This window comes from Zalophus californianus, chromosome 11 (assembly GCF_009762305.2).
Source record: "Zalophus californianus isolate mZalCal1 chromosome 11, mZalCal1.pri.v2, whole genome shotgun sequence".
Taxonomy (NCBI): Eukaryota; Metazoa; Chordata; class Mammalia; order Carnivora; family Otariidae; genus Zalophus; species Zalophus californianus.
Genome location: NC_045605.1, coordinates 94279685 through 94305140, shown reverse-complemented (window position 1 = coordinate 94305140; position 25456 = coordinate 94279685). Strand labels below are relative to the sequence as shown.

Sequence of the window (25456 nt, the reverse complement as noted above, 5' to 3'; positions counted from 1 at the left end):
GGTGATGGTTCAAGACTTCATAAACTCTAAGGTTTACCTTGTCATGTGTTAAAGGCAGGCATCATGTCTTTAACATAGTGTCTGGCATACTAGATGATTTACAATTTTCTCAGTAGCTAACTCAAGAAAACACCTGGACAGGGTTCCTATGAGGAACCCAAAAAGCAACTTAATTAGAAGAACTGCCTGCCGTCTGACTTGTAGCAACAGAGTTCTAAGTATTCCTCATGTTATTTTAGCTTCCTCTCCTTCCTTGTCCTATGGCCACCATGGGCTTCCCTGCACCTAGTCCTGAGACAGGAAAGAGTTTTTGATAGATTTGGCTGCAGCCAAGAGTATGGGCTTAAAGAAAAGTAGCTTTTGGCCAAAGGTAGACTGCAGGTAACTAATTCCCCAGTGTATAGTTAGAGTTGCATATGGACGCTGTGTTTGGAAGCCTTATTTCCATTCAGTAACTACTACTATTTAGAAAGCATTCTAAATAAAGTTGTTCAGTTGCAAAGAATTCTGCAAGCCCAGTTCCAAAGGTTAATGCTCCCCTACACCCAGACCATATGGTAATATATATATATATATATATCATTACTGAAAAGTTCTTAGAGAAAGGGCCTTTCATTGACGGAAACTGGTATTCCAATCAAGACAAACTATGGAACTTGTTGTAGGCTTTTGCGGCTGGCAGCCACTAGTCCTTTCAAAGGCTGTAGGGGTTGCGGTAGTAGCAATTCCTAAAGAACAACACTAAATAAAGGTGAGGAATGGGGAGATAATAAATGAGCTATGAGTTAGAAACAATAAACCAATCTTTATTTATTTAGAACCTACTATGTGCCTATCTCCGCGCTATGAGCCATATAGGTGGGAACAAAAAGAATCTGACTTTGAGGAGTTAAGTACAGTTCAACAACATGGGGGTCAGGGGCGCTGACCCCTGCACAGTTAAAAATCCATGTAGCTTTTGTTTCTCCAAAAACTTACCTACTAATAGCCCGCTGTTGACTGGAAGCCTTACCAATAATGTAAACAGTCGATTAACACATATTTTATTTGCTATAGGTATTATATATTTTTATAATAAAGCAAGCTAAAAAATGTTCCTAAGAACATAATAAGAGAAGATAAAGTACTATATGGTATTTATATTAAAAAAATCTGCATATAAGTGGATGTGTGCAGTTCAAACCTGTATTATTCAAGGATCAACTGTATAATCAAGTTGGAGACACAAAACTATATAAACAATCAGAGAACAATTACACTTAAATACTTTTTTTCTAGAGGAAAAGCGTAATTGAGTGTGGTCACAACATGCTTCCTAGAGGAAGGCAGCCTACTGAGGCAGGATTTAGACAGGCAGGCAGAGGGCCAGAGAGGGCACTCCTGAGAGGGAGGAGCTTGACTGTGTATACTCTCCCACCCATATGTACACATACTGATGCAGGCATAAGGAAGGCAATACGTGAAGGCACTACTAATTTCACATGAACTAGAACAAAGAATGTATATAGATGATATCAGCAAACAAGATACTTAGGGAAGGTGGGTGACATTGAGGATGTCTGGGAAAGTTGGGAGGAAGATTCATGTTCAAGGGAGCCTCCTGTTTGCTAAGCAGAAGAATAACAAGAAGAGAGCCATAATGTGGCATATAAATGCCAGAGTGGTAAATCAGCTGGCATACTCGGGGGTGGAGAAGGAAGACAGAGGAGAGAGACCAGTTAGAAAGGTATTTCGACAATCTCTATATAAAGTTGTTTAAAGAGAAGCTGGCTTAGGGTGAGAACTATAAAAGGGGAATTTTGAAAAGGGAAGAGAAAGAGGTACATGAAGAAATTTCAGTGGAGAAAAATAGAATTTGGTGGTTAAATGGATACAATGACAAAGAATAGGGTAAGTTCAAAGATAATTTCAAGATTTCAAAGCCTAATGTGAAATAGGGCCCTTTTTACGAAATGGAGTTTTAGAATCTGTGAAAATGAAAATAATGCTATCTACAAAGACTATGGAATTAGGAGAGGGCACTTACCATGTTGGGATTTCAGACACTTATTAATTCATTTAAGCATTTGTTGCCTGTGTTAAAAAATGTGCTGAGGGCTTGTAATAGAACCACTCATGGACCTATGGTCTGGGTTAGAATGGACGGAGGAACATATCTCCAGACACTGTCTAATTCTGGAAATACAGAATTCAGGTTTGGAGAGAGGTCTGGACTACAGCAGGATGACAGAAAGTTTTAAATTATACTTGAAGCAAGAAGAAAAAGTAAAATATTAGGATTGCTGCTTGTGGGACCAATGGTATAATATAAACTAAAAACAGAGAAACTGAGATCCCATATCTCTATTATTTTCTTTATCTTCTTTAACATGTACCATTTTCATACTGGAAAAAGGAGAATAAATATTATGAAGTAAAGAGACTGTGAGCAACCACAGTGAGGCTTAGATGAGTTCGGGTTTTTTCACTTGGATGAATACTATCTCAGGATACTAGGAAAGCTTAGTTGAGTTTGAGCCACGTCAGATAATCTGTCAAGAATCACAGGGACTCGGAGAAGTGTTGAGAGACGAAGAGAGGTATATGTTGTCCTCAAAAAGAAAAAAAAAAAGTAGAAGAAGAAGAAGGGGAGGAGAAAGGAGAAGAAAAAGAAGTCCAACATAATCTTGCAATGTTCCAGACACATCTGAAGATTCATCGGTAAGTCTGGCACCGCAGTTTAAGAGATTTTCAAAGCAGAGCACATTGATAGAAACATGACTTGGTGAAAGTGCCCAAAATCATATTACATGAAGGACTGAAGATACCAAAGTGACCCCGTGGAAGGAACAGTAGCTGACATAGTACACACAAAAAAAATCAGGCTTGAAAAATATTTACTAGACTTTTTCTTCTTTTTTTAAACGTTTTCTTTATTTCATGTTTTGACAGAGAGAGTGCAAGTGTGGGGGGAGGGCCAGAGGGAGAGGGAGAGAGTTCCAAGCAGACTCCATGCTGACTCCAGAGCCTGACGTGGGGCTCAATCTCACGACGCTGAGATTGGGGCCCTGAGATCACGACCTGAGCAGAAATCAAGAGTCAGACGCTTAACCGACTGAGCCACCCAGGTGTCCAGAAAGATTTTTTTTTTTAATTCTATAAAGATTACTTTGAGATTGGTGAAGGTACTAAGCGCCCTAACCGGAGTTGTTCAAGGAAATAAGGAAGCTGAAGGAAGCAAAAACATAGGGGGGTAGGGTAGGTAGGAAAAGAGTCATCTTCAAATGTGATTTTAATGAGAGACCAGACTGACTTTCGTAGCTTCAGCGGGCAGGACCAGAGATGAGAAGTCACATTTTAGCTCAATATTAGGAAAGACCTTTGAACGGTCAGAAAGTGGAATGGGCTACCAAGGGAGACTGAGCTCCCTGTGCCTGGAGCAGAAGCCGAAGCCACACAATGACTTGTTAAGGACACTCCTGAGAGGGAGTGGAACATCAAAAGATGAGCAAAAGAAAAGTGACTGTATTGGGTAAGAAACAGTATTAATAATCTTGGAAGAGAGGTTTGTGTTAAGAAGAGTTTTAGGAAGAATGAAATGAAAGGTGAGTTCTACATTCAAAACAAAGCAGAGTAACAGCAAACAGGTAAAGATCACACATTCGAAGAGACGACCAGCAAAAAAAAAAGTCCTTCCTTCAAAATTTGACTCAAAACATCTCCAGAAACTCTTACAAGATTAGTACTAGAGTACTAATCAAGTACATAGGCTTGAGTACTAGAATGTGGTTTCTGAAGGCAAGCAGGGCACCTTCTACCTCTGAGAATGATACCACAGAGAAATACATCCATCTCATAAAATAAAAAGAATATACTGCGGAATTAGACAAATTTGGTTTCAAACAAAGACTCCACCACCATAGGGCCTTCAGCAGTTCTGTCTTGAGCTCTAGTATTTTCTTTAAAAGGCAGTGATCTGGTTTTGAAGTCACAGTATAAAGCTACAGACTTCCTTAAGATTTCATGCATAAACAATGGCATAATATTTAAAGCCAGTAATCACAAAGCACAAAAGGCTTAAATGAAATCACTCAGACTAAGGTAGGTAAGGAAATTCACTTCTGAGAAAAAAACAACAAATCATCAATTTTCATTTGCACCAATGGTGTTTTAGCTGGGTCGGTATAGCAAGAGAAAACTGGGGATTTCAAGAAGATAATCCAGAAAAGCAAACAGATAATCTTTCCTGTAACAACTCTTGTGCAAATGTCAGTGTTCCCTAGATGTTTATTGAGCAGATACTGTGTGTATGTACTTGTGAGGACTTCGGTTCACAAGCATCCTCTAAGTCTGGAAGCAGTAGAGTCACACCTATGTGTGCAGAAGTGAACACTGACTGAACTCCAACTGTGTACTGACCTCTAAAAGAAATGTTTCATTTAAATACTAATCACTTGAGGCATTTTTTTGTTTGTTTTTAAATTAATGAAGTAAGGGAAGCTCAGAAAGATTAACTTGCCCAAGATTTAACAACTAGTTGGTGTTGCTGCAAGGACATGGTAGCGGAATCTCTTAACTACAAAGCCTATGCTCTTCCTTCCTTATCTAAAGTTTATTGAGGGGGCACCTGGGTGGCTCAGTCTTCAGGCATCTGCCTTCGGCTGAGGTCATGATCTCCGGGGTCCTGGGATGGAGCCCCGCATTGGACTCCCTGCTCCGCGGGAAGCCCGCTTCTCCCTCTCCCACTCCTCCTGTGTGCGTGTTCCCTCTCTCGCTGTGTCTCTCTCAAATAAATAAATAAAATCTTAAAAAATATATAAAATAAAAAAAAATAAAGTTTACTGAGGAGGATTTTTGTATTAGATGATGAGGTATTAAAGCAGTGGTTTTTCCAATGTTAATCAGTGACACAATTTGTACCAATCCTTAACAAAATGAGAAACATAAAAAGGATATGTATATAAAATTATAATAAGCACACACACACACACACACACACACGCATGCACATCCAGATACAAATTTTTGGAGTAAGGTTGCTGACTGTTCATTTTTGAGAAAGACCTTTATTCTAAGATTGTCTTTGTACTTTTTGACATTAAAATTTTCTTTGCTTTTATAAAATAATGGTAACAGCAGATGCTAGTTTTCTTTAAAAATGACCTTACTAATTAAAAAATAAAGTTCTAATTCATCAACCCCCTATTTCTAAGACCCACAGGCAAAGGGTACAATGCATGGGATCAGAAGACCTGAGGATGAGTTTTAGTTATGCTATCTACTGACAATCTTGGGCAAGGGACCTAACTTCTCTGAGTCTCAATTTTCTCATCTATAAGATGGGCTTGATAATAATATCTATTTCACACAATTAACACATTAATTCATAAGTTTGTAAATTATATATAAGTGCTGCTGAAATGAGCATATGTTTGTAAATTGTAAAGTGTCATAGAAAGGTAGTGATTATCATAAGTTTATGGTTACTGGAAAGGGCTTAACTGTATGTCTTTAAATTTTCCTCCAAAAATAGAATTTTCAAAAATTCTTTAATGTCTATCCTTGGCTTTTATTATAACACACTATTTGCATTTTAAAAAATGGAGTTTTTCTCACTCTGATAACCACACTACAGGAAGCCTGCTGGTATAAACATACTAACATACCATGAGTATAGTCCCTGTGGACCTGTTTGTATCTAGGGAAAAGAAGAAGGTGCTCCCGGAATTCAGACATATGGTGAAGAAAAGTCAGTACCTGAGAGTGAAACTAGTAAGAGTCATCATTATACTATGGATTGAATTAGCAATCTGTAAAAGAATCCACCCTAAGACACAGTCTGCATGAGGCTGAAGGGACTTGGAAAAGACCCCATCTCAGCCAGGGTAACCATACTGCCTTTCCAGTACAGGGATGGGATGGAACGGCATGGGGAACACAGGACTAAAGAAACTTAACTCAGGCACTAGGTTATAATCTATCTCAAACAATGATGTACTACTTGGAAAATGAGACAAACAGCAAGATTCTGGTTGGGTTTTATTCCGAACTGTCTGAAGAAAAAAAGAGTCTAATTTGGTGGTCATGAGTGTTCTGGTCATTAGGGAGCTGTATTATATTGGAATAGGAACAGTTTGTATAAGTTGAATAGAATACCCCTTGCTCGGTTTCATCTGTGGTGATGCTGAGTTTATCAAGCAACCTCATGATGTCCGTTTGGTTGTGTGGGTACCTGATGCCAGATGGAGACAAGAGGCTGCCAGGTACCAGAGTGGAGCAGCTCCCTCGTAAATGAACAAACCGTCTATCTAGTTTAAGAATCCATCTCTTTTGAAATGTTAAGTGGAAATTAGTTTCCTTTAAGCCCAATGATTTCTGACAGAACTGATGAAACTAATTTTCTAAACCTGCAAAGGTGAAGGTCACAACTTCCCCTCTGAGGTCTAGCTTGCTTCTCTTAGACATCATTTTTTATATACAATACCACTTAGGAGGAAACACAGATTTTGTAATTCCTAAATATGCTAATCCAACCTACACAGGAAGGCAAATGCCACATTTCATTACTTTAACAAATGTTTACTGTACACAGAAATATACTTATATAGGACGTGATATATAAGAAGTTCACAGTCTGATGGGAAATAAGACACATAAGCATTCACATCGTATGAAATGTGCCTTGACAAAAAGTGGGAACAAGAGAGCATACGGAGCAACTAAATGCCTGGAGACCTTTGTGAATGCTTCACAGAGGAGGTGATATTTAAGCTGGATCTTGGAGATGCGTTACGGTCGTTGACATCAAGCAAAGAGTACACAGGGGCTATTCCCAGCCTGTGCAGACATGGAGGCTCCAACAGCATGGCATGTGATAGAAATGGTGGAAGGCTTATACATCCTGCTATGTAGAGCACCCGTAGATGGTATCACCTGGAGACAAAACTAAGGACCAAATTGCCACATCTCCTATACTATGATACCTAGATTCTTCCTATAGGTAGCACAGAGCCACTGAAAATTTTAAACATAGGCAACTTAACCTAATCAGATCTGATTTTAGAAACAACTCTTCAGACACAAAATATATTAGTAACAGGGGTTGCTTCTGCTTTTAAAATTTTGTACCAATTACATGTACTATCTCTCTCCTACACACACACACACACACACACACTCTCTCTCTCTCTCTCTCTCTCTCTCTCTCTCCATATGCAAACAAAAGTAAAGGACTAGATATTGGAAATTCAATTATGAAGCTACTGTGATTGCCCAAGCAGAAATGAAGAAAGTCTGAATTCAGGCAGTGGCAGAAGGTATAGATGAAGAGATAAACAGATGCAAGAGGTCTTGGATACAGTGGTGACTGGGTGAGCTGTGATGCCATTAAGAGATAGCAGGGATATAGGAATTAGAAGCAGTTCAAGAAATAGGATGAAAATGAGGACAAGTTCAATTTTGGATATGTGCAATTTGAAGTGCCTATGGCACACTGAGACAGAGACCACTAAAAAAGTGGAAATAAGATCTAGAGTTGTAGAGAATGTCCTAACTGAAAACAGAGATTTGGAGTCACTGTTATACTCAAAAGTATCTGAGACACCAAGAAATAACGCACAGAGGGTTAAGAAGAGGGATAAGAAAAAAAGACCAAGGTTAAGATCCTGCGTAACCCAACAAATAAGGGGCAAAGTAAAGAATAAGTCAAAGAAATCAAAAAAGATGTCCTGAGGACAGGAAGAGAGCCAAGAGCAAGTGATACCCTAGAAGCCAAGAGGAGAAGGAATAGAGTTTCAAGAAGCGGGGAGCTGTGCAGAGATCCAAATGCAGCAAAATGGTTAAGAAGGATGAGTACTACAAAGTCATTCACATTGGCAATTATACATTGAATGATAATGTCAAGAACTGTTCAGTACAGCATAGCTCAAACTGTGGTTGTAGAATGGAATTTTAGGAGAGGGCCTGGTAGGTATGTCTATTATTCCAAATCTTTAAATATTATTGGGTTAGCGTAAATACAAGTTATCTTGCTTTTTTTTCAATGACTTGCTCAGTAGACTCCTGATATTAAGAAGAAAGACTGGTATATAAATGAATCAAATTTGTCCTAGCAAAATAAGACATGGCGGTGAAAGAAAAAAGAAAGAAGTGTGAAGAGCTTTTTCACATGCTAGCCGGTCTTCCATCTCACACCTGCAGGTCACCCTTGTGATAATGAGTGGCTATTAAAAGAAGAAAACTATTTACGTAGAGAAAAGCCTAAACTCAAAGCTTGAGAGTTGATTTTACCCCAGAAGCACAGCTCAGGTCAAATCAACTTACTTTCAAGTCTAAGGGCATCTGAATCCCTCCCTGAATTCTCAACAGAGAGTACAGGCTCCTCCTCTGTTCCTGTCTCAGAGGGCTCCTCTTCGGCAGCATCCAGTAACCGTGAGTTGTCAAAATATTTCTGTTTGTCATGGCTGTTGTCCAGGGTTTTCTCATGACAATGACCTCAATGACAAGAGACACAGAGACAGCATATTAGAAACATCTCTCTTAGGTAGTCCCATGGCTCAAGGTCTTCAAGGAGCAGGAAGAGCAAAAAAGATGACAGTGTTAGTTTTTCTCCAGCAGGACACACCAAAATCAGTGAGCTGGAGCACCTCGAGCCAGATCTTTATTGTGACTCAAGATTTTGCACTGAAGTTCAAGTTTCACCTGCTAGGCCAGCATAAGAACCAAGTGTTTTGGGGAAAAATTATGACAACAAAGATCAAGTCCCAAGATCTTGTTTCATTTATAATGAATGACTGTGAAATATTTCTTTGAAAGTCAGAAACATCACAAAAAAAGTAGTTTTCCTTCTATTTGCCTTTCAAAGGTGAGAAATGACAAATTAGTACCCGAATAAGTCTGGAGACAGATGAACTACAGCAGAGAAATATAATATCCATTCTTACATCACAGCTTAAAATGAAAGATATATCAAAAAGCAAAGGATTATAAATTAAAAACCAAGGACTTAAAGAGGGATGGTGGTGGCAGGGAATCCCATGTTTAAGACTGCAATATCACAAAGATGTGAATTTTTTCTTTTGGAAAACAAATTCTGCTCATGGAAAGATTTACTATAATGTAAAAGGTCACATCTGGAATGTAATCATTGTGTCCTCTGTTACACTGTGGTATATATAGGGAGCCTGACCTCTTGCTACAGTTTTGCCAGTGAGCTGAAGAGCTCTGATCCTATTACGGATTGTGTGTTTATATGGATAAAGAGCCACTACCCTGCTCTACCTGATCACCATTCTCCGGGTAGGGGAATGTGTTAGTAGGCCGGTGTGTGTGATGTGGCAGTGATCTGGCCACCTGAGGACTCCTCTTCCTCTCTTACGTTTGATGTGCATCGTCACTGAAGATGCATGCTCAGTGGAAGCCTACACCTTTCCTCTCATGGAACAATTCTTCGGGTAAGAGTGTCTAAGTAACTTCCCTCCTTTACCAGAACATTCAAACACGCTCTACAGGTTTAATAGAAAACTGCCTCAAAGAGATGTATGTACCCAATTAAGCTCTTTCTGCAGCAATGGAAGTACAAGAAGTCTCTTTCTGGATTTGAAGATTCCCTTTTAGATTTCATAACTGAGGAAATCACTTCTCATGCCATTTCTGTTACTGTGCCAAGAAAACCTAATGGACTCAAAACCTTTCCCAACTCATGGAATTTGGAGTAAGGGGACTGCACGCTTAAGGAGTCATTTTTATTTTCCAGTTCTATACTCTCACACATCTGAGGCTACCATATTTAATAAGGTTACATCAGAAACCGAATTTTTTTGTTTCAGAGGAGCTTTAGCTCTCAAGCAGCTCATAAGCAACTTGGGAAGACAGTAAATACGGGACAACAAACAATAATGAGGGAGCATACTGTGCAAACTAGGTGCTTCAGAGAATGAGCTTTGAGCAGGTAAAACTTGAATTTTGAGCAATAGGTAGGACTTAAAAACGGGGAACTACAAGAAAGGGAGCCAGTATCTGCTGAGTGCTTTGTATTTTTTCTTCTATTTACCCCCTCAAAAATGCCTTGTGAAATAAATGATTTTCCTTTTACAGATAAGGAAACAGAGTCTCAGTGAAATTAAGTAACTTGCCTATGGTCAAACAATAAATAAGTGGTAGATCTGAGACTTCAGTCAGTTCTACCCTACTAGAAAGCTGCTTGGCTTTCTACCCGTCAAATGCCACCTCTTTATTAGAAAAGAGAAGGTGGCACTGTACGCAGGAAGGAATGATGTGTTGAGCAAAGCAACACGCACAGGAGTTCTCATTTGTGTTTGGGAGATGATGAGAAGCACAGTTTGAGAGATGGAAGGTGTGTGTTGCGGGTGGGTGTGTGTGTGCACACACTGAAGGCTGACAGGAACGATGCCAGGATCAACAACAGTCGCTGTCTTTCTCCAAATTCTTCCGTGAGAGAACAGAGGTAGAAGATTGGTTTCCACTTCTGTCTTTACCATCTAGTATGTGTAGGTAAGTATGGAGAAGCTAAGCATAAGAGCATTAAAATAAAGCAGTGACAACAAACAAGTGTACACACCCAAATGACTAAAATTTACTACGAAGAACATCACACTTCCTGGGGACAACTCTTAACTGGGATATAAATAAGCATGACTATTAAAAACACAGGGAAAATAATGATGACAACGATGTTGATGATTTTCACACATACGTTATTCCCAGTGACTATTCATTCTCTGCTTTCAGCTGTGGTGAGTTTGCCTCTAAAGCATTTTGCACCTTGACACAGGTTGAGTGAAACAATGTTACAAAAGCAAAGGACAAACCTTTAACACTGGGACCCAGTAAAATTCTGTGTTTTCTGCAGTTGATGACTTCCTCCTCCAACCTCTGCCTCTCTGATTTTTCTCTCCCACTCTCTTCCCATTATAAAAATTTAATTGGTTTCATCTTTTTAAATGTCTGCAATATTTAAAAATGCCTCATAGGTAATTTATAAGATATGATGTGCATAAGATCCTGAAGCTAAAATTAGTCCTCCTGCATGACCTCAAACCCAGACGCCCTCTTGAAGCAAGCCTTGTGCATTCTAAGAATGTCTTGTCCTCCAACTCAGGAAACTGGGGCCAACATCTCAGAGAGAGAGGGCAGAAGAGGGGATTAGGGAGAACTGGGAATAAAAAGGAATAAGAAGTTTACGTTATAGTATTTGTTGCAAGTAGGAAGACTCAAAATGATCAAGTAGAAGCTACATGCTTTAAGGAGTCACTTTCATTTTCATTAACAAGTTAGAACAGTTAATATAATAGGCTGACAGTTAAAGACAGACTGGTTCAGGGTTCTGTTGTGATTTAAATAATTATCTAGGCTAATAATAAAAAGTCACATTGCCTATCTTTTAAATTGCTCCTTTTGGTTGTCTGAAGGAGAACTGAGGCACTTCAAAAAGAAGGAAAGTTTCTGTTCTTCGGGCTAGAGTATAGGTCTACTCTAGCTCAGAGGGGAACTAAAAAAAGTTGCCTACATGGAAAAAAAATGTCACTTGTCTTCCCGGCAGAGGCAGAGATGATGTCCTCCTTAAAGAAATACAAGAAAATGTTGGAGAAAGAAAAATGGAAAGATACCTAAGAAGTAACAAGTCGTCTTCCATGCATACGACTATTATTTTTTGCTGATGCAGAAATGAGGAGATTCTGTGTCTGAGACTAACTTTGAGAGGTACGACTTTTTTTTTTTTTTTTTGAAGGAACTACATGATTTAAATGAAATGCTTTAGATAACAAGGTCCCAAGTGAAAATGGAAACACTTTTCTGTGCTTAATGCTCTATACTTGCTTGCAAAGCATTTAGCATCTAATTCAAATCCTGACAGTTTGGTTTTTCTTGGAAGTGGGTGACTACACAGCAATACCAACTAAGCATAAAACTCCAGGTAGGGTAGTTCTGATTCTGGAATTGTTATGAGATCTTAGACATATCAACATCCTTTTCTGTGGCTAGAGTATCACCTGCATAAACTGAATTATTAATATTAACCTATCCTACAAGGGTGTTCTGGAAAACAACTAAATATTTAATTTATCTTGTCAAAGCATTAAGTCTCCTAAGGCAAAGGCACAATTTATCCTGTGGCTAAACAGGTTTTCAGAGTAAACTAAATTCTCAGGAACTCCTATCATTACTAAGGGCTAAGGAAATCTCCTATTTTCTCATAATTCTGTTTACAGAGGTCCCAGAAGAATACTTATTTTCTAGAATTGGGTAACCACTTACTCTTTAAAAAGAATGCTTACCTTCTGAATCTTAAATATTGGCAAGACATTCTTGGTTGGGTACTTTAGGATCCTTTAGGATTAGTTACAACAAAGAAATGCCACAAATAAATTGAGAGGTGTCAGAACTTTGAAAGAGCCAAGTAACTAACTAGTGCTAGTCAAGCAGAACCAATGAAGGCTCATGTAGTTCTGTTGTGCTTACAGCATCGTGGCTAAGAGCTCAGATGAGCCGGACTAAACAAGTTCCAATCCTATTTCTACTACTTTTTTTTTTTTTTAAAGATTTATTTATTTGAGAGAGTGAGAGAGAGAGAGCACATGAGAGGGGGGAGGATCAGAGGGAGAAGCAGACTCCCTGCTGAGCAGGGAGCCCGATGCAGGACTCGATCCCGGGACTCCAGGATCATGACCTGAGCCGAAGGCAGTCGCTTAACCAACTGAGCCACCCAGGCGCTCCCTATTTCTACTACTTTCTAGCTGTATACAGCAGGGCAAGTTACTTTTACTCTTTTTGTGTATCAGTTTCTTCATCTGCAAATTGAGCTTCATGATAGTGTCCACTTCACAGAGTTGCTGAGATTCAGTGTAAGAAGTGAGACCATGGCCTAGCACACGGTGAGCTATTAACTGCTGTCTCTCCGAAAAGCTGCAAAGGAATAAATTATCCCAACGTCATCTCTTTCACCAAGGCCTTCAAGCTACAGCCTAACTCAGTCTCTGGTATGAGCAACTGGCTCTAGGAGTCACCAAGGGATCTAATTTCAACTGTCAACATATGTGCGTGTGTGCGTGTGTGTAAGAGATGATGAAGGCAGTACAGAGCTCATTTCTACCGGGCTTTTAAAAGAAAATAGCAATTAATTGAATCCTAAAGTATTTAGCACATTTAGAAATTTGCCTCAGTTTGCTCTGTGCTTTCTGAATTCAAGGCCTTACAATATGAAAACAGACCACAGATCCTCTGTTCAGTTAAATTTACCTCTCTGCACCCCAACAATGCGTGTTATGTTGTGACATATTAAAGAAGGCTTGCTCCAGTCTTCGCCCAAATTTTTCTTGCTCGAACATACTTTTCCCCCATACAATAAATAAGTGTAATACTCCTATGCTTCCTATTATATAATGATTTTTTCTAAGACATAAATAACTGATTTATAATGGGAACTAGAATTTGAATTTTATGTTGCTGAAGGCAAAGTAACAGATGTTAGAAAAATAGCCTTTGTGAACAGTGGAATATTCTAAAGATATTCCTACTCTCCCTCTTCTAACAGGATCATATTATACTCTAAAGTCTCCTTTCTTATGCTCATAAGAAAAGTTACCTTACAGGAGGCATTGTGGTGCATTCAACTAAATATAAGGTACCTGGGTGGAAAATACAGGTAACACTGTCCCCTTAATAGACATGAGTGTTTTATAGTATTTGTCTTTCTCCTTATCTTTCTACTCAACTGCACTCAAATTATGTAGCTATATAACCTGTTTTTTTTCTGTATATAGGTAACACTGTGAATGTTTTACTGTAATTTTAGATACCTCATAACTTCACGATTTTTATTTCCCTAGTAAGATAATCTTTTAGAAAAGGTAGTAAAATAAATCATGATGTGAACAGAAGTATATCTTTCAGTTGCTCATCATGCAAAATTACTTTAAAATATTAGCAGGAAATGTTAACTGTGGGTGATAGGTGGGGCTTGGTACAACACAAAGTACTAAGTCTATTTGGAGGAGAAAGAAACCTTTCTGGAAACAGGTGTCTTTATGATTTCCACCTCCAGAGGTTGTGACAGAGTTCCTGTAGACCTGGTTCCAAGAACATTCCACGGTATGAATTTGAATCCGGCCTTAGCTGAAGCCTTTCTGTATACACGTGAGCAAATCAACTTACTTCTCTGTGTCTCGGTTCTTTATCTGACATGAGAGGGCTCCTGGGACGCAGCATAGTGACCACCGTGAAGAGGGGCACGCAGAGCTCCCTGGGTCTGGGTGAGACCTAGCCTGCTGATGACCGTGCCTGAGACAGCAGGGAGGCAGTCTCACCTCCTGTGCCCTGTGCTGCGTTCTACTTAGGAAAGACAAGAGAAATCATTTCAACAGAAGTACTGGCTCCTTAGACTTGTTCTCATTCAGCAATTACTGCCAAATGAAATTCTTTGCAGGAGGTTTAAACTAATGGTTATGTACTGACTGACCTTAAATGTGCAATGCCAGATAGAAAACAGACCATATTAAAGACTTGAAATCAGCAACTTCAGAATTACAGAGGCTTTCCCTCCTGGTGAGGTGCATGAGTCAGAAGCAAGTTCAAAAAAAAAAAAAATTAAGAAAAGTCTATGACCTCAAATACAAGTGTGTGTGTGTGCGCATGTGTGTGTGTTTTCCTTTTACTACATATTCCAGGTCTGAACTCTATGCTGGGGACCACTCGGTCCACATACGGGAGGGCAGTCTGCTTTGCCTAAGGATTCAGAGCTGCACCGGTTTCTGTAGACTTCTATTCCTGGCCTCCGTTTAGAGGAGAACAGTGAGAGCTGGGTGTAAATCTGTCTTCCCATGTAGCCTTCTCTTAAGTGACTGTGGCATAGAGGGCAAAGTCAGCCGGCGGAGACACAGACACCATAACCTGTGGTCCGTGGAAGAAATGACTCCAGTGATGTAATCCAAACTCTCGGCAGCTACTGTTTCCTCTAGAAATGTGAAAGACCAGATTCGATCTCTAAACAAGGGAATTCAAACATGCACCAGAAGTTCACTGTGGAAGATCCTCCCGTGCAGAAAGTATACTGAAGAAGAAAGCAGTTAACTGCCACAGCTGCTAGGAGTACCACTGGAGTCTCAGGAGTAGTCACTGTCACAGTATTAAACTGAAATCTCTGGTTTCGTTCAGCTGAGGCAAATTTGTTTCAAACGAGTGTGCTGGGGAAATAAACCCAACAGGTTTTCTCTGACTTACTGATTCACCCATAAATGATAGTTTTTCCCCAAGGGTCAACAAGGACATTTGTTTGTAACTTTCGTTAACAACAGTGCATACGGGGAGTGAGAGAATGCAGGCTATGAGACACGTCAGCTTCTAGTGGACAAGAGAGACAATATGGTTCCTTTCGTCTTCTCCCTCCTATGATGTGGGAGCTGCAGACCTTAAAAGAAGATCTGTATCTATATATGGATATTGGTGTAAAGCATTCTGGGTAAACAGTGGGTGGACACAAGTTAATTACTCTTTATTACCCTCAGTAGTTCAAACTTGAAATATCACCAGCTACTTTGCCATTTAAGTACATTCTATGTGCTAAATAAGGGGGGGGGGTGCAGAATGCATGGTGGGCCAGAGTATGAAAATGAAAAAAAGGACTGGTTCCTGCTCTCAGCGAGCTGAAGAAGTCTTGTAGGACAGTTGTGTCTCATACACAAATAACTATAATGGCAAGACACGGGAGCTGAAGGGGAGGAACAGGTAGAATGATCAGCTACAGATTACTTATAATTAAGGGGCTGGGTAAGGCACATGGCAGAAGTGGGCCTTGAAGGATGGGTAAGATTAGGGTTTTTGTGGGGGGAGGGCCTGATGGAGGGTGAGGAGGAGCTGCAGAACCAACACGAGCAAACCCAGGGATCCGGGAAAGTGGGGTGTGTGTAGTAACCGAAACAGGCTACCCACAGTATCATCCTCGTACATTACGGTTTGTTACCATTTCCACTGACTTGGCCAAAGGCAGAATGATATTAAACTTCTTATGTGGTCAGTGAGCTTAAATTCTGCACATCTATCTGAGTCAGCCACACACACTTGAGTTGGTTTCACTCAATTCTTAATACTTAGATTAAGCCTACAAACAGGTGGTAGGGCAAGAGGCTTAGATTTCCCAGCTACCCACAACCTTGGGTGTTTATCATTTGACTCTTTCTCCTGCTGCAAGTGAATGGTCACCTGATGATGTCGAGGAAAGGAATCTAGCAGGAAAATCAATAGACCTTAGCTCTGGTCCTCTTCCTCAAAATACAAATGGAGCCACAGAGATACGCATAGTGGGGAAGGGAACCACCATCAGAAGCACTTGTTGGGCATATCAGGCTTGCCTTTTTTTTCCTATTGCAAGGGTATTATGCTAGGTCAAGGCCAATAAAATCTCAGAGGCTACTTGGTCTTTTTTTTATTCCTCAGGGTAAGTGACTTATAAGGATGTCTTTAAATGAGAACTCAAGACCCTACTAATTCTAGAATCGATAAGGACTTGAACCTAGTAATATCTCATAGGACTCGGATGTGAAAACAAAGAGCATTAACAATTGTCCTTTTCATTGGAATGGGTAGTGAGTATGATATTTAAACCAAGGTTATTTTTTTTAAAAAGGCCACTTAAGTCTCTCTACCATAGAACATTTTAAGGAGGGCCTTATGGATTTCAGAAACAAAGTTCCCTAGTTGCCTGACTGCAGACACCACTTCGTGTGGAAGGGATTAAGACAAGCACTTTGATTAGAGCATATCTAACTCCAAGTATACACAGCCAAGGCACTAAATCAAGTAAAAAGCAGAGAGAAATTAATGGTGCTATCACACTTTTTCCTTTTGCTTTATGTCACCAAATGAGAGCTACCTGGAGGCATTCACCTGGGCGGCCACTTTGCACATAACATGGTTTCTAAGACCTTACTCTTTTCCAATTTTTAACATTTATGCTTTTTAGGCAGTGAGAGAGGTGGCAAACTGTTTAATTTTTTTGTTCATGTTAGGTTTTTCCATAGCTATATTTCACATTGTCACGGGAAACATGGCTATGCTATTACAGGTGCAGCAGGAACAGGAACATTTGATCAACACCTGGTACGCTATCAACTGTTAGTGACCTCCAGCTCTTTTTCCTGAAATTTGATATGCTCGTTATTTTTTTATAATAACCACTTCAGATATGTGATATGACTGGGTTATTAATCAATGCCTGATAGCTAAAGAGGTTTAAATTGCTTTGAGTTTGGCAAATTTTGAATGGCAAATCTATGCTTGTTGTTATAAAAAGCAATTAAATGAGAAGACAAATCCAAAGCTGTGATCTTTTCAATAGCTATGAAATTTGATTTAAATTTCTCCTGCACTTTCAAGATCATAACCAAATAAAACCTTGGTGACTAAGAAAAAGTAAGAGATTACTGAAATTTTCTTGGTCAAAAGAGCAGAGTAGTTTAGTATGATATACATTTAACTACTAGTAATGACAACACTAGAAGAAAAAAAAGGGGGGGGGGAACAAAGCCAGAATTCCACGTACACAGATAGATGCCAGGTATCCTCAGCCACATGTATTTTAAAACTAACTAATGTTCTTTTGTAGTGATTATCAGGTTCAACTGCTTTATTTCCATCAGGCCATGAAACTGAGTAGAAATCATGCAATGATTAAATTTGTAAAGGGGTTTAAAGACTTAGTGCTCATTGTATTAAACAAAAATTTCAAAACTGGAAATTCACTTCAACGAGTTGGCTCACAGCACACATAAAGAACTTACTGAGGCACAAATCACTTAAAAAAAAAAAAAAGAAGAAGAGTTCAGGACGCCTGGGTGGCTCAGTCAGTTAAGTGTCTGCCTTCGGCTCCGGTCATGATCCCGGGGTCCTGGGATCGAGTCCCACATCGCGCTCCTTGCTCAGCAGGGAGCCTGCCTCTCCCTCTGCCTGCCGCTCCCCCTGCTTGTGCTTTCTCTCTCTCTCTGACAAATAAATAAATAAAATCTTAAAAAAAAAAAAAGAGTTCATTCTACCAATGTAGACTGGACTTCGTGTGTGTGTGTGTGTGTATGTGTGAGTTCTGCAATCAGAATGATCTTTATGAATGGGGAAGAGTCATGCAAATGCTTGCTATGTGAGATGGCAAAATATCTCTAAAAACATCAGCAACAATGAATGGAAGTTGAAATTCAAAAAGAAAGACAGTAACCAATGAACTTGCCTAAATTATAGAATTAGCTGCCTTCAGTTCTAATCAGGAGACTGATCTACAACTGCAGTGACAAACCATATTAAAAATATCTTGTTCAATAATTAATGAGGGCTAGATTAAATAGATCCCATCTTGCTCATCCATCCTATTTTCTTGTAGGTGTACAATCACTTTGTCCATAGTGATATGAGTGTAGGAAATCACAGTAAGCTCCTGATGTACAATGGAGCCTACATACAAAGAAAGATGTCCAAATGTAACTTCTCAACCCCATCTGTAGATAAGTGATCATAAAATCTGATTACTTATGCCACCCAGTGGGTATCCTCAAACTACACACAGAGCAGAAAGGAGGCAGAACTGTGTCCTAAACCTAATTTAGTACCCAAAAATATACCTGACTTCCTTTTGGAGACTCAAGATAGTAACCCTAATACTGATGGAGACCATTTGCACACCTCAAGTGTTAAGCTCTGTAATTCAGAGATATTACAAATTTATTTTTAGATCAGTGAATAAAAGTATTCCATAACTGAGTAACAGCCTCCAGTGCCATCCCGTCCTCACTGACGTCAAGCAGTGCTACAGAAAGGTCTGTAGTGACAGCTCAGTTGCTGCCCTGAGTCTCGGTCCTCCTGGAGCATCACAGACAAAGCTGCACTGATTCAGTTCCAACAGACCATGGAGAGTGAATAAAATCACTCGCTCTGTGTATACCACATGCTGAGGCTTGGAATACCCTCCTGATAAATGCCCTCTTGCTTTGCTCACCTGGCAAAATTTTCTATTTTATTTCAAACATAGTTACTTTTTCAGTATTTCTAACAGGTGAATTTTAAAAATCTTCCTTATTTGCATCTTATTATTAATACTTTTCTAAAAAAATGTTTCTTGGTATCATTATCTACTGGCTTTAAAGTTATTTTAATCACTGGGTGACAGGCTGAAACTTGAGTTACAGTTTAGAAACTACGCCAAAGCTCTGAAAGTAAGAGCTCATTTTAACACTTCTATTATCCTCAGCTTTATTTTTGTTTTAGTGTAGCTATCTCCCCATTTGACAGAAAATACTTTTGATAAAATGAAGTCACCAATGACTTTCTAAATTGTTAAGCCCAGAGCATTCCACACTATTCATCTGCCAACTACGGCCGTGATTTTTCCGTAGGTACCAGCACCATTGTTTACATGTTTTTCTTTAAACGGATTCACTGTTTAATCTTAGATTATGTTAAAAGGGGAAATCAGTATCATTTTTCATAAATCACAGATTTATACATTTTTATAGTTATACATTTTTCCTAATGCCCATCAGAATAAACCATAAGTATTAAAATTACTTTAAAAATTTTTTTAAAATACTAAAATTATTTAAAAAGGTTAGCCTAAGTACCACCTGAAAGCTGGTGCGCCTCCAGTGCTATCTGTACCATACTTGGGGAACCAACACAGAACAGACTACTATTGATTCCTTCTTCCTTCTCAAACCCTCTGCTCTTCTGACCTTCAGGATCTAGCTCCCCCCTGGCTTCCCAATACCGCTCTAACACCTTCACTGGCTCTGCTCCTTAAATACTAGTATTTTCTAGGATTCCAACCTGGGCCTTTTCCTCTCACCTTGCACACTCTCTCTGATGAAGCCAGAGGCATCTCTAAATGAACATGTCTGTCACTGAACTTATTCTCCAGTCTTACATCAATGCATAAATGGTTTCTTTTCCATTTTCTCTCTCTTAATTAATGACATTGACATTTATGCAGTTAACCAAAGTGAGAAACTTCTCTGGTCAACTCACATTCTGAGTCCACTGTTTTCAGCCTTTCCTGTCTCAACATTATCCACAACACCCTCTGCCTCTCTTCACTCTGATCTGACAACTGTCCTCTCTTTTCACTGAGAAGCAATCAAAAGTCCACATCTATACCTATATATTGTCCCTGCTCCTATCTCAAGACAACCCCTATCTTACATTTGTGCCTCAGATGCCATCCCCCCATCTACTCAAGAACTTTGCTTCTATAATTAGCTTCTTTCTTTTTTGCATCTTTAATTTCTCCTTCTTTACTGGATCAGTCCTATGCAAACATACTGCAAAATTTTCTATTTTTGGAACAAAAATTATCTTTAATCCCACATCCCTCTCTAACTTCCATCCCATTTTCTGCTTCTCACTATAGCAAAATTCCTTGAAAGAGTTGCTAGCCATCTCCACAAATGTCCTTCACAACCCATTTCATACAAACTTTTAGAAGACTGCCAACAACCTCCATGTTCCTAAATCCAATATGGCTTATTCCTTGTCCATCTAACTCAACGTCTTAGGATGCATCCGTTTGGTGCAGCAATAATGATACAATCGATCACTGCTCAAAACATTTTCTTCATTTCTTGGGACAAAATACTTGCCTGATGTTCCTACTGTCTAGCTGGCTGTTCTTTTATTGTTCTTTCTCTTCTCAACCTCCTAATGGTGACTGGAATGCCCTAGTAATTCACTGTTGACCTACTTTCCTTTTTATACTAACCACTGAGGAAACTTCATCCAAGCTCATGATTTAAAACACCACTCCTAAGCCCATGGCTCATAGATTTTCATCTCTAGCCTGGGGCTCTTCTCTGACCATCAGGACACTCATATATCTAACTGCCTCCCTAACACTTGCACTGAAACATTTAATAAGCAATGCAAACTTAACATTTACAAAACCAAACTTGTTTTTCTCCCTCAACCTGCTCCTTTTTCAGACTTTCCTATCTCATTAAACAGCACCAATGGTGATTACAAATCTCATTAAATAGCAACAGTTGCTCAGGTCCCAAATTTAGGAGTTACCCATGAACTCTCTTTCCTTCATTTCCCACATTCCCTCTGGTAGTGTCTTGCTGGTTCTATTTTCAAAAATGCACCCCAAATACAATGACGGCTTCTCACCTTCTCCTCCTTCACCTGGCTGGTCCGAGCCAATATCATCTTTCACCCATATTTTTGCAACAGCATTCGTAATTGGTCTTCCTGCTTCTGCCCTTACCCTATCACAATCTATTTTCACTAGAGCAGCTAGAGGAAACCTGCTAATATGTAAATCAGATCATTTTTCTTATCTGCTCAAAACCTTCCAAATCATATATTTTTCTCTTGGAATAAAAGCCCAAATTATTAGAATGGTCTGCAAGGCAGTAAAGATATGGTTCTATCCTCCCCCCATCCATCTCTGTTTTCATCTCTTCTAAGTCCACTGCAACCATACACGCCTTCTTGCTGTTCCTTGCAAAAGCATTTGCAACAACTATTCTCTCTGGCTGAAATGCTTTAATGCTCTATGTCTGCATGGCCTAAACCCTCACCTCCTTCAAGTCTTTGCTCAAATGTCACTTTCTCAGTGGGGCCTCTTTGAACAACCCAGTTTGAATCTCACCCGACTTGCTGCTCTATTTCCCCTTTAGCACTATCTTCTAACATACTAAATAACTTCTTTATTATATTTATCATCTGCTCTGTTTCTCTCCACTAGAATGAAGCTCCATAAGACCTGGATTTTTTGTTTGTTTGTTTGGTTTCCAGTTCCTAGAATAGTGCCTGGCAGACAAGAGGTAATAGTTGGATGAATGAATAACTAAGCCACACTCAGTCTCCTTTAGTTAAAACATTCTGTTGCTTTGGAAGGTTATATCCACCATCAAATTTTACTTTTTTCTTAAATATTATTTGGACAAGTTAACAATCTATAATAACTTGAGGATAGCTGTGGAAAGATCTTAGGCAGGGGCCAATAGGCTCATTCCTCAAAAGAAAAAATATTTCAAAAAGTTCACATCAAAAACCAGAATGTATTTAAAAACTAAAATGAATAACTTATATTTAACGTCTTTCAGAGGCTGAAGTATAAAAAGCCACTGGCTATCTGAATTTGACTTACTGTCCTAAGTTCTTATGAAAACCTAAGGTAACCATTCTGTTCATGAAAGCTAAACACTGGGAATCCCAAAAGATAAATGTTACCTACTGAGATAATAATGCAAGCACAGCCACCAGCTCTGTGTTCAATCCAAGGCTATGTGGCCATCTAATGACACAGAATTCAGAGGAGACAAAGGTGACAAGCTAAACTGAAAGGGACTGTTTTAGGTGTGCCTTTAGGGTTATGACTGCCCCCCATAATCTAGTTCAGGTTCATGTTTTATACAGGGATGTACGTATCTCTTTTCAGTGATGACATAAAAAGTCAGTGATTATACCACTTTCACAAAAAATGTCTCAAGAATCCACAAGTATGAATTATTTTAATCATAGCAGTGGAACAGGTTATGACTCATTGGGAGTAACAGAATTCTGCACAGGAACCACACTGGCCTTGGAAGGCAGAGGACTCAGATTTCAGTCTCGGCTCTACCACTCAGTGACACTTGACTTGAGTAACTCATAATCTTTGCTTCTAAATTCATAAAAAGGGCTCTTTACTTATCCCCCCTCTACCACAGAGATACTTGTCAAAGGATAATTTGTTAACCAAATAATTAAAGCCCTAAAAAAAGTAAAGAAATACAAAAATCTAAACACATTACATATAGAGAGTTACATTTGGCTTTGTTGCAAGATATGCTTGCATTTTAGGATTCTGAAACCTGTAGTAAATTAACCAAAGTTTTAATTCTTCTTACAGAAATAAATGGAGGGAAGTTAACTAGTAACCCATGGCTACTAGTTAAATATAGCATAAAAATGCTATAAAAACTGGATCTTTAAGAGGGTGGCTCAGTCACTGGGCGTCTGCCTTTGGCTCAGGTCATGGTCCCAGCATCCTGGGATCGAGCCCCGCATCAAGCTCCCTGCTCGGCGGGAAGCCTGCTTCTCCCTCTCCCACTCCCCCTGCTTGTGTTCCCTCTCTCGCTCTCTGTCAAATAAATAAATAAAATTAAAAAAAAAAAAGACTATCTTGTTTTTTAAAGCAGACATCTTCATTAATTTTTATGAAGAATGTCATAAAGCAAAGGTCCTTAATTGCAGGTAGCACGTGCTGGATAGTCCACAGGAGGGCAGCAAAATGCAAGATTTCTTTTTCTTCAAAATCTAAACTCCAGGTAAAATTGTTTTCAGCTACAAGTTATAAATCTACAGAAATTAAGGTTGAAGAGCACAGACTAAAACCATAGGTAATGAACCAAATTATAAAAGAAGATATGATTTAGGTAAGTAAAATTATTAGGTAAATAAAATTATTAGGTAAAAGAAATTTCTTTCTCTAGTGGTGAAAGCTTTCATATACATATTATAGAAAAACCTGCATAAAATTGTAAGCATACCTAAGTATTAAAGTCTGAGTTCTACTGTACAACATTTATCCATCATTTCTAAAGATCTGGTCAATATTTTTAAGTTGGCATGTGTCTCAGTGAATTATGAAAAGACCAGAGAAATACAGGGTTAGATGCTTAATTATATTCAGCAAATACCAATGCCATTGTCACTGGCATACCTGTAAGCATCTCATGTAAATGAAGTCTAATAAATATGACCTGCCATTGGTCTGATGTTTTCTAAAGAAAAATAATACTGGATAAAAATACTAAAGTAAAACCATACATATCAGAGACATAATAATAATAAAATAATCTAGACTGATTAAATAGTAGAAAAATACCTTCACTAGATCTAACTGATTTGCAAATTAGTGAAGTTGAAGGAAAAAGTACTTAGAAAATATTTCGGAGTAATAAATGCTTGGAAAATCTACTGCATGTATTTCTGGACTTCTCTACAGGTTCAATATTTAACCATTCTGCTTATACTGTAATTAAAATTTATTTTCCATTTTTGGTCCTTAGTTATTACCTCATGAAGTTTTATTCTTTCTGACACCTTTATTCTTTCCAGTTAAAAAGAAAAGTCCTTATTTTAGTGTTCAGCAGTGAAAAGAATTTACTTATACTCGAAAGCACTGAGTTTATTTAACAGATTCCATTTTACTTTAAAAAGGGCCAAGTATGTTGTTATTGAAGAATGGGTTTGTTAAAGCGGCACATACAGTTCTATTTAAGTTAAATCAAATTGTAAAATAACAAACCAATAAATGTGGTAAAACAGCATGTATTTCAAAGCTGCCACAATAAATAAATGTGGTAAAACAGCATGTATTTCAAAACTGGTCTTTTCATTTTAATCAAAACTGAAAGTGCTAACTTCCCTTTTAATAGTCAACTCAAGAGTAGACAATTTAAAAATCAATCTATTAAGTTTTCCTTCCCAGCATCCTTGAAATGGGGGTGGTGATATAAAACTACCTATAAAAGAGAAGAATTTATTAAAAGCTATTCAAAGGAGAGAGAAAGAGATGATGTCAAGCACTTGCTATATAAGAATATACACACCTAGCACATGGCAGTCAATAAAAGTTTGGAAAAACTGTCAGGTAAGTAATTATGCATTGACACATTTTTCAGCTATAAAGCCTTTACAAGTGGAAACATTTTGTAAGCATAGTGATTACGTTTTTTTAAGTTGAATGAAGTTGCATTACCTGTGCAAACATTCCAAGAAACATACACTGAAAATCTGTGTGAAAAATTCCATGATTACATATGAAAACCAGTAAAATACTTGCTTATGTTAACACACTGCCTATGCCTACAATTTTAGCATTAAATTCATATTACCCGGGGGCGGGGGGATGGGTTAGCCTGGTGATGGGTATTAAAGAGGGCACATTCCACGTGGAGCACTGGGTGTTATGCACAAACAATGAATCATGGAACACTACATCAAAAACTAATGATGTAATGTATGGTGATTAACATAACAATAAAAAATGATTAAAAATAAAATAAAATAAAAAAAATAAAAAAAATTCATATTACCCAAGAGATTATACTGTTACAGCTGCTATAAAAATAGTTACTAACATGGATCTTTAAGGAAAATTTGTTGAAAATTAACAATGGTCAGAAAATTATTAAAGAAATGTTTTCTACGAGTAATTAGCTATTTTTTATCTCGAAGAAAAGCTTATCTGTAAAGCTTTTAAATGGTAGCTTTTCAAACAGACTTTCATAAGAGAATGACAGGTTGGGATGGAGTGGGTAAGGGCAGCTGAAATTCTTTTCTAATAAAAATCAACATGAATTCCTTGATTACTATATGGAAAAAGAATCATAAGCCTTGTTGATATCTTGAAAACTTCATACTATCACAATAAACACTTTAGATAATGTGTCAGACATGCAGGATAACTTATAAGGCTTATTTCAGTATTGCAAAA

General features: G+C 38.5%; 1 protein-coding gene across 10 annotated transcripts in view; it reads right to left on the bottom strand.

The window, feature by feature from the left end:
• Positions 1–25456, bottom strand: part of TTC17 (tetratricopeptide repeat domain 17) — a 122093-nt gene that overhangs the window by 34420 nt on the left and 62217 nt on the right. For 9 of the 10 annotated variants that reach the window (XR_003517510.2, XR_003517511.1, XM_027580156.2 and 6 more), the window contains one exon: positions 8302–8472. The exons of the other annotated variant lie outside the window; for it this stretch is intronic. Coding sequence is in view for 7 of the 9 variants with exons in the window: in XM_027580156.2 (XP_027435957.1) it covers positions 8302–8472 (171 nt within the window). In the remaining 2 variants the exon portion in view is untranslated. The remainder of the gene's footprint in view (positions 1–8301; positions 8473–25456) is intronic. 10 annotated transcript variants of the gene reach the window in all.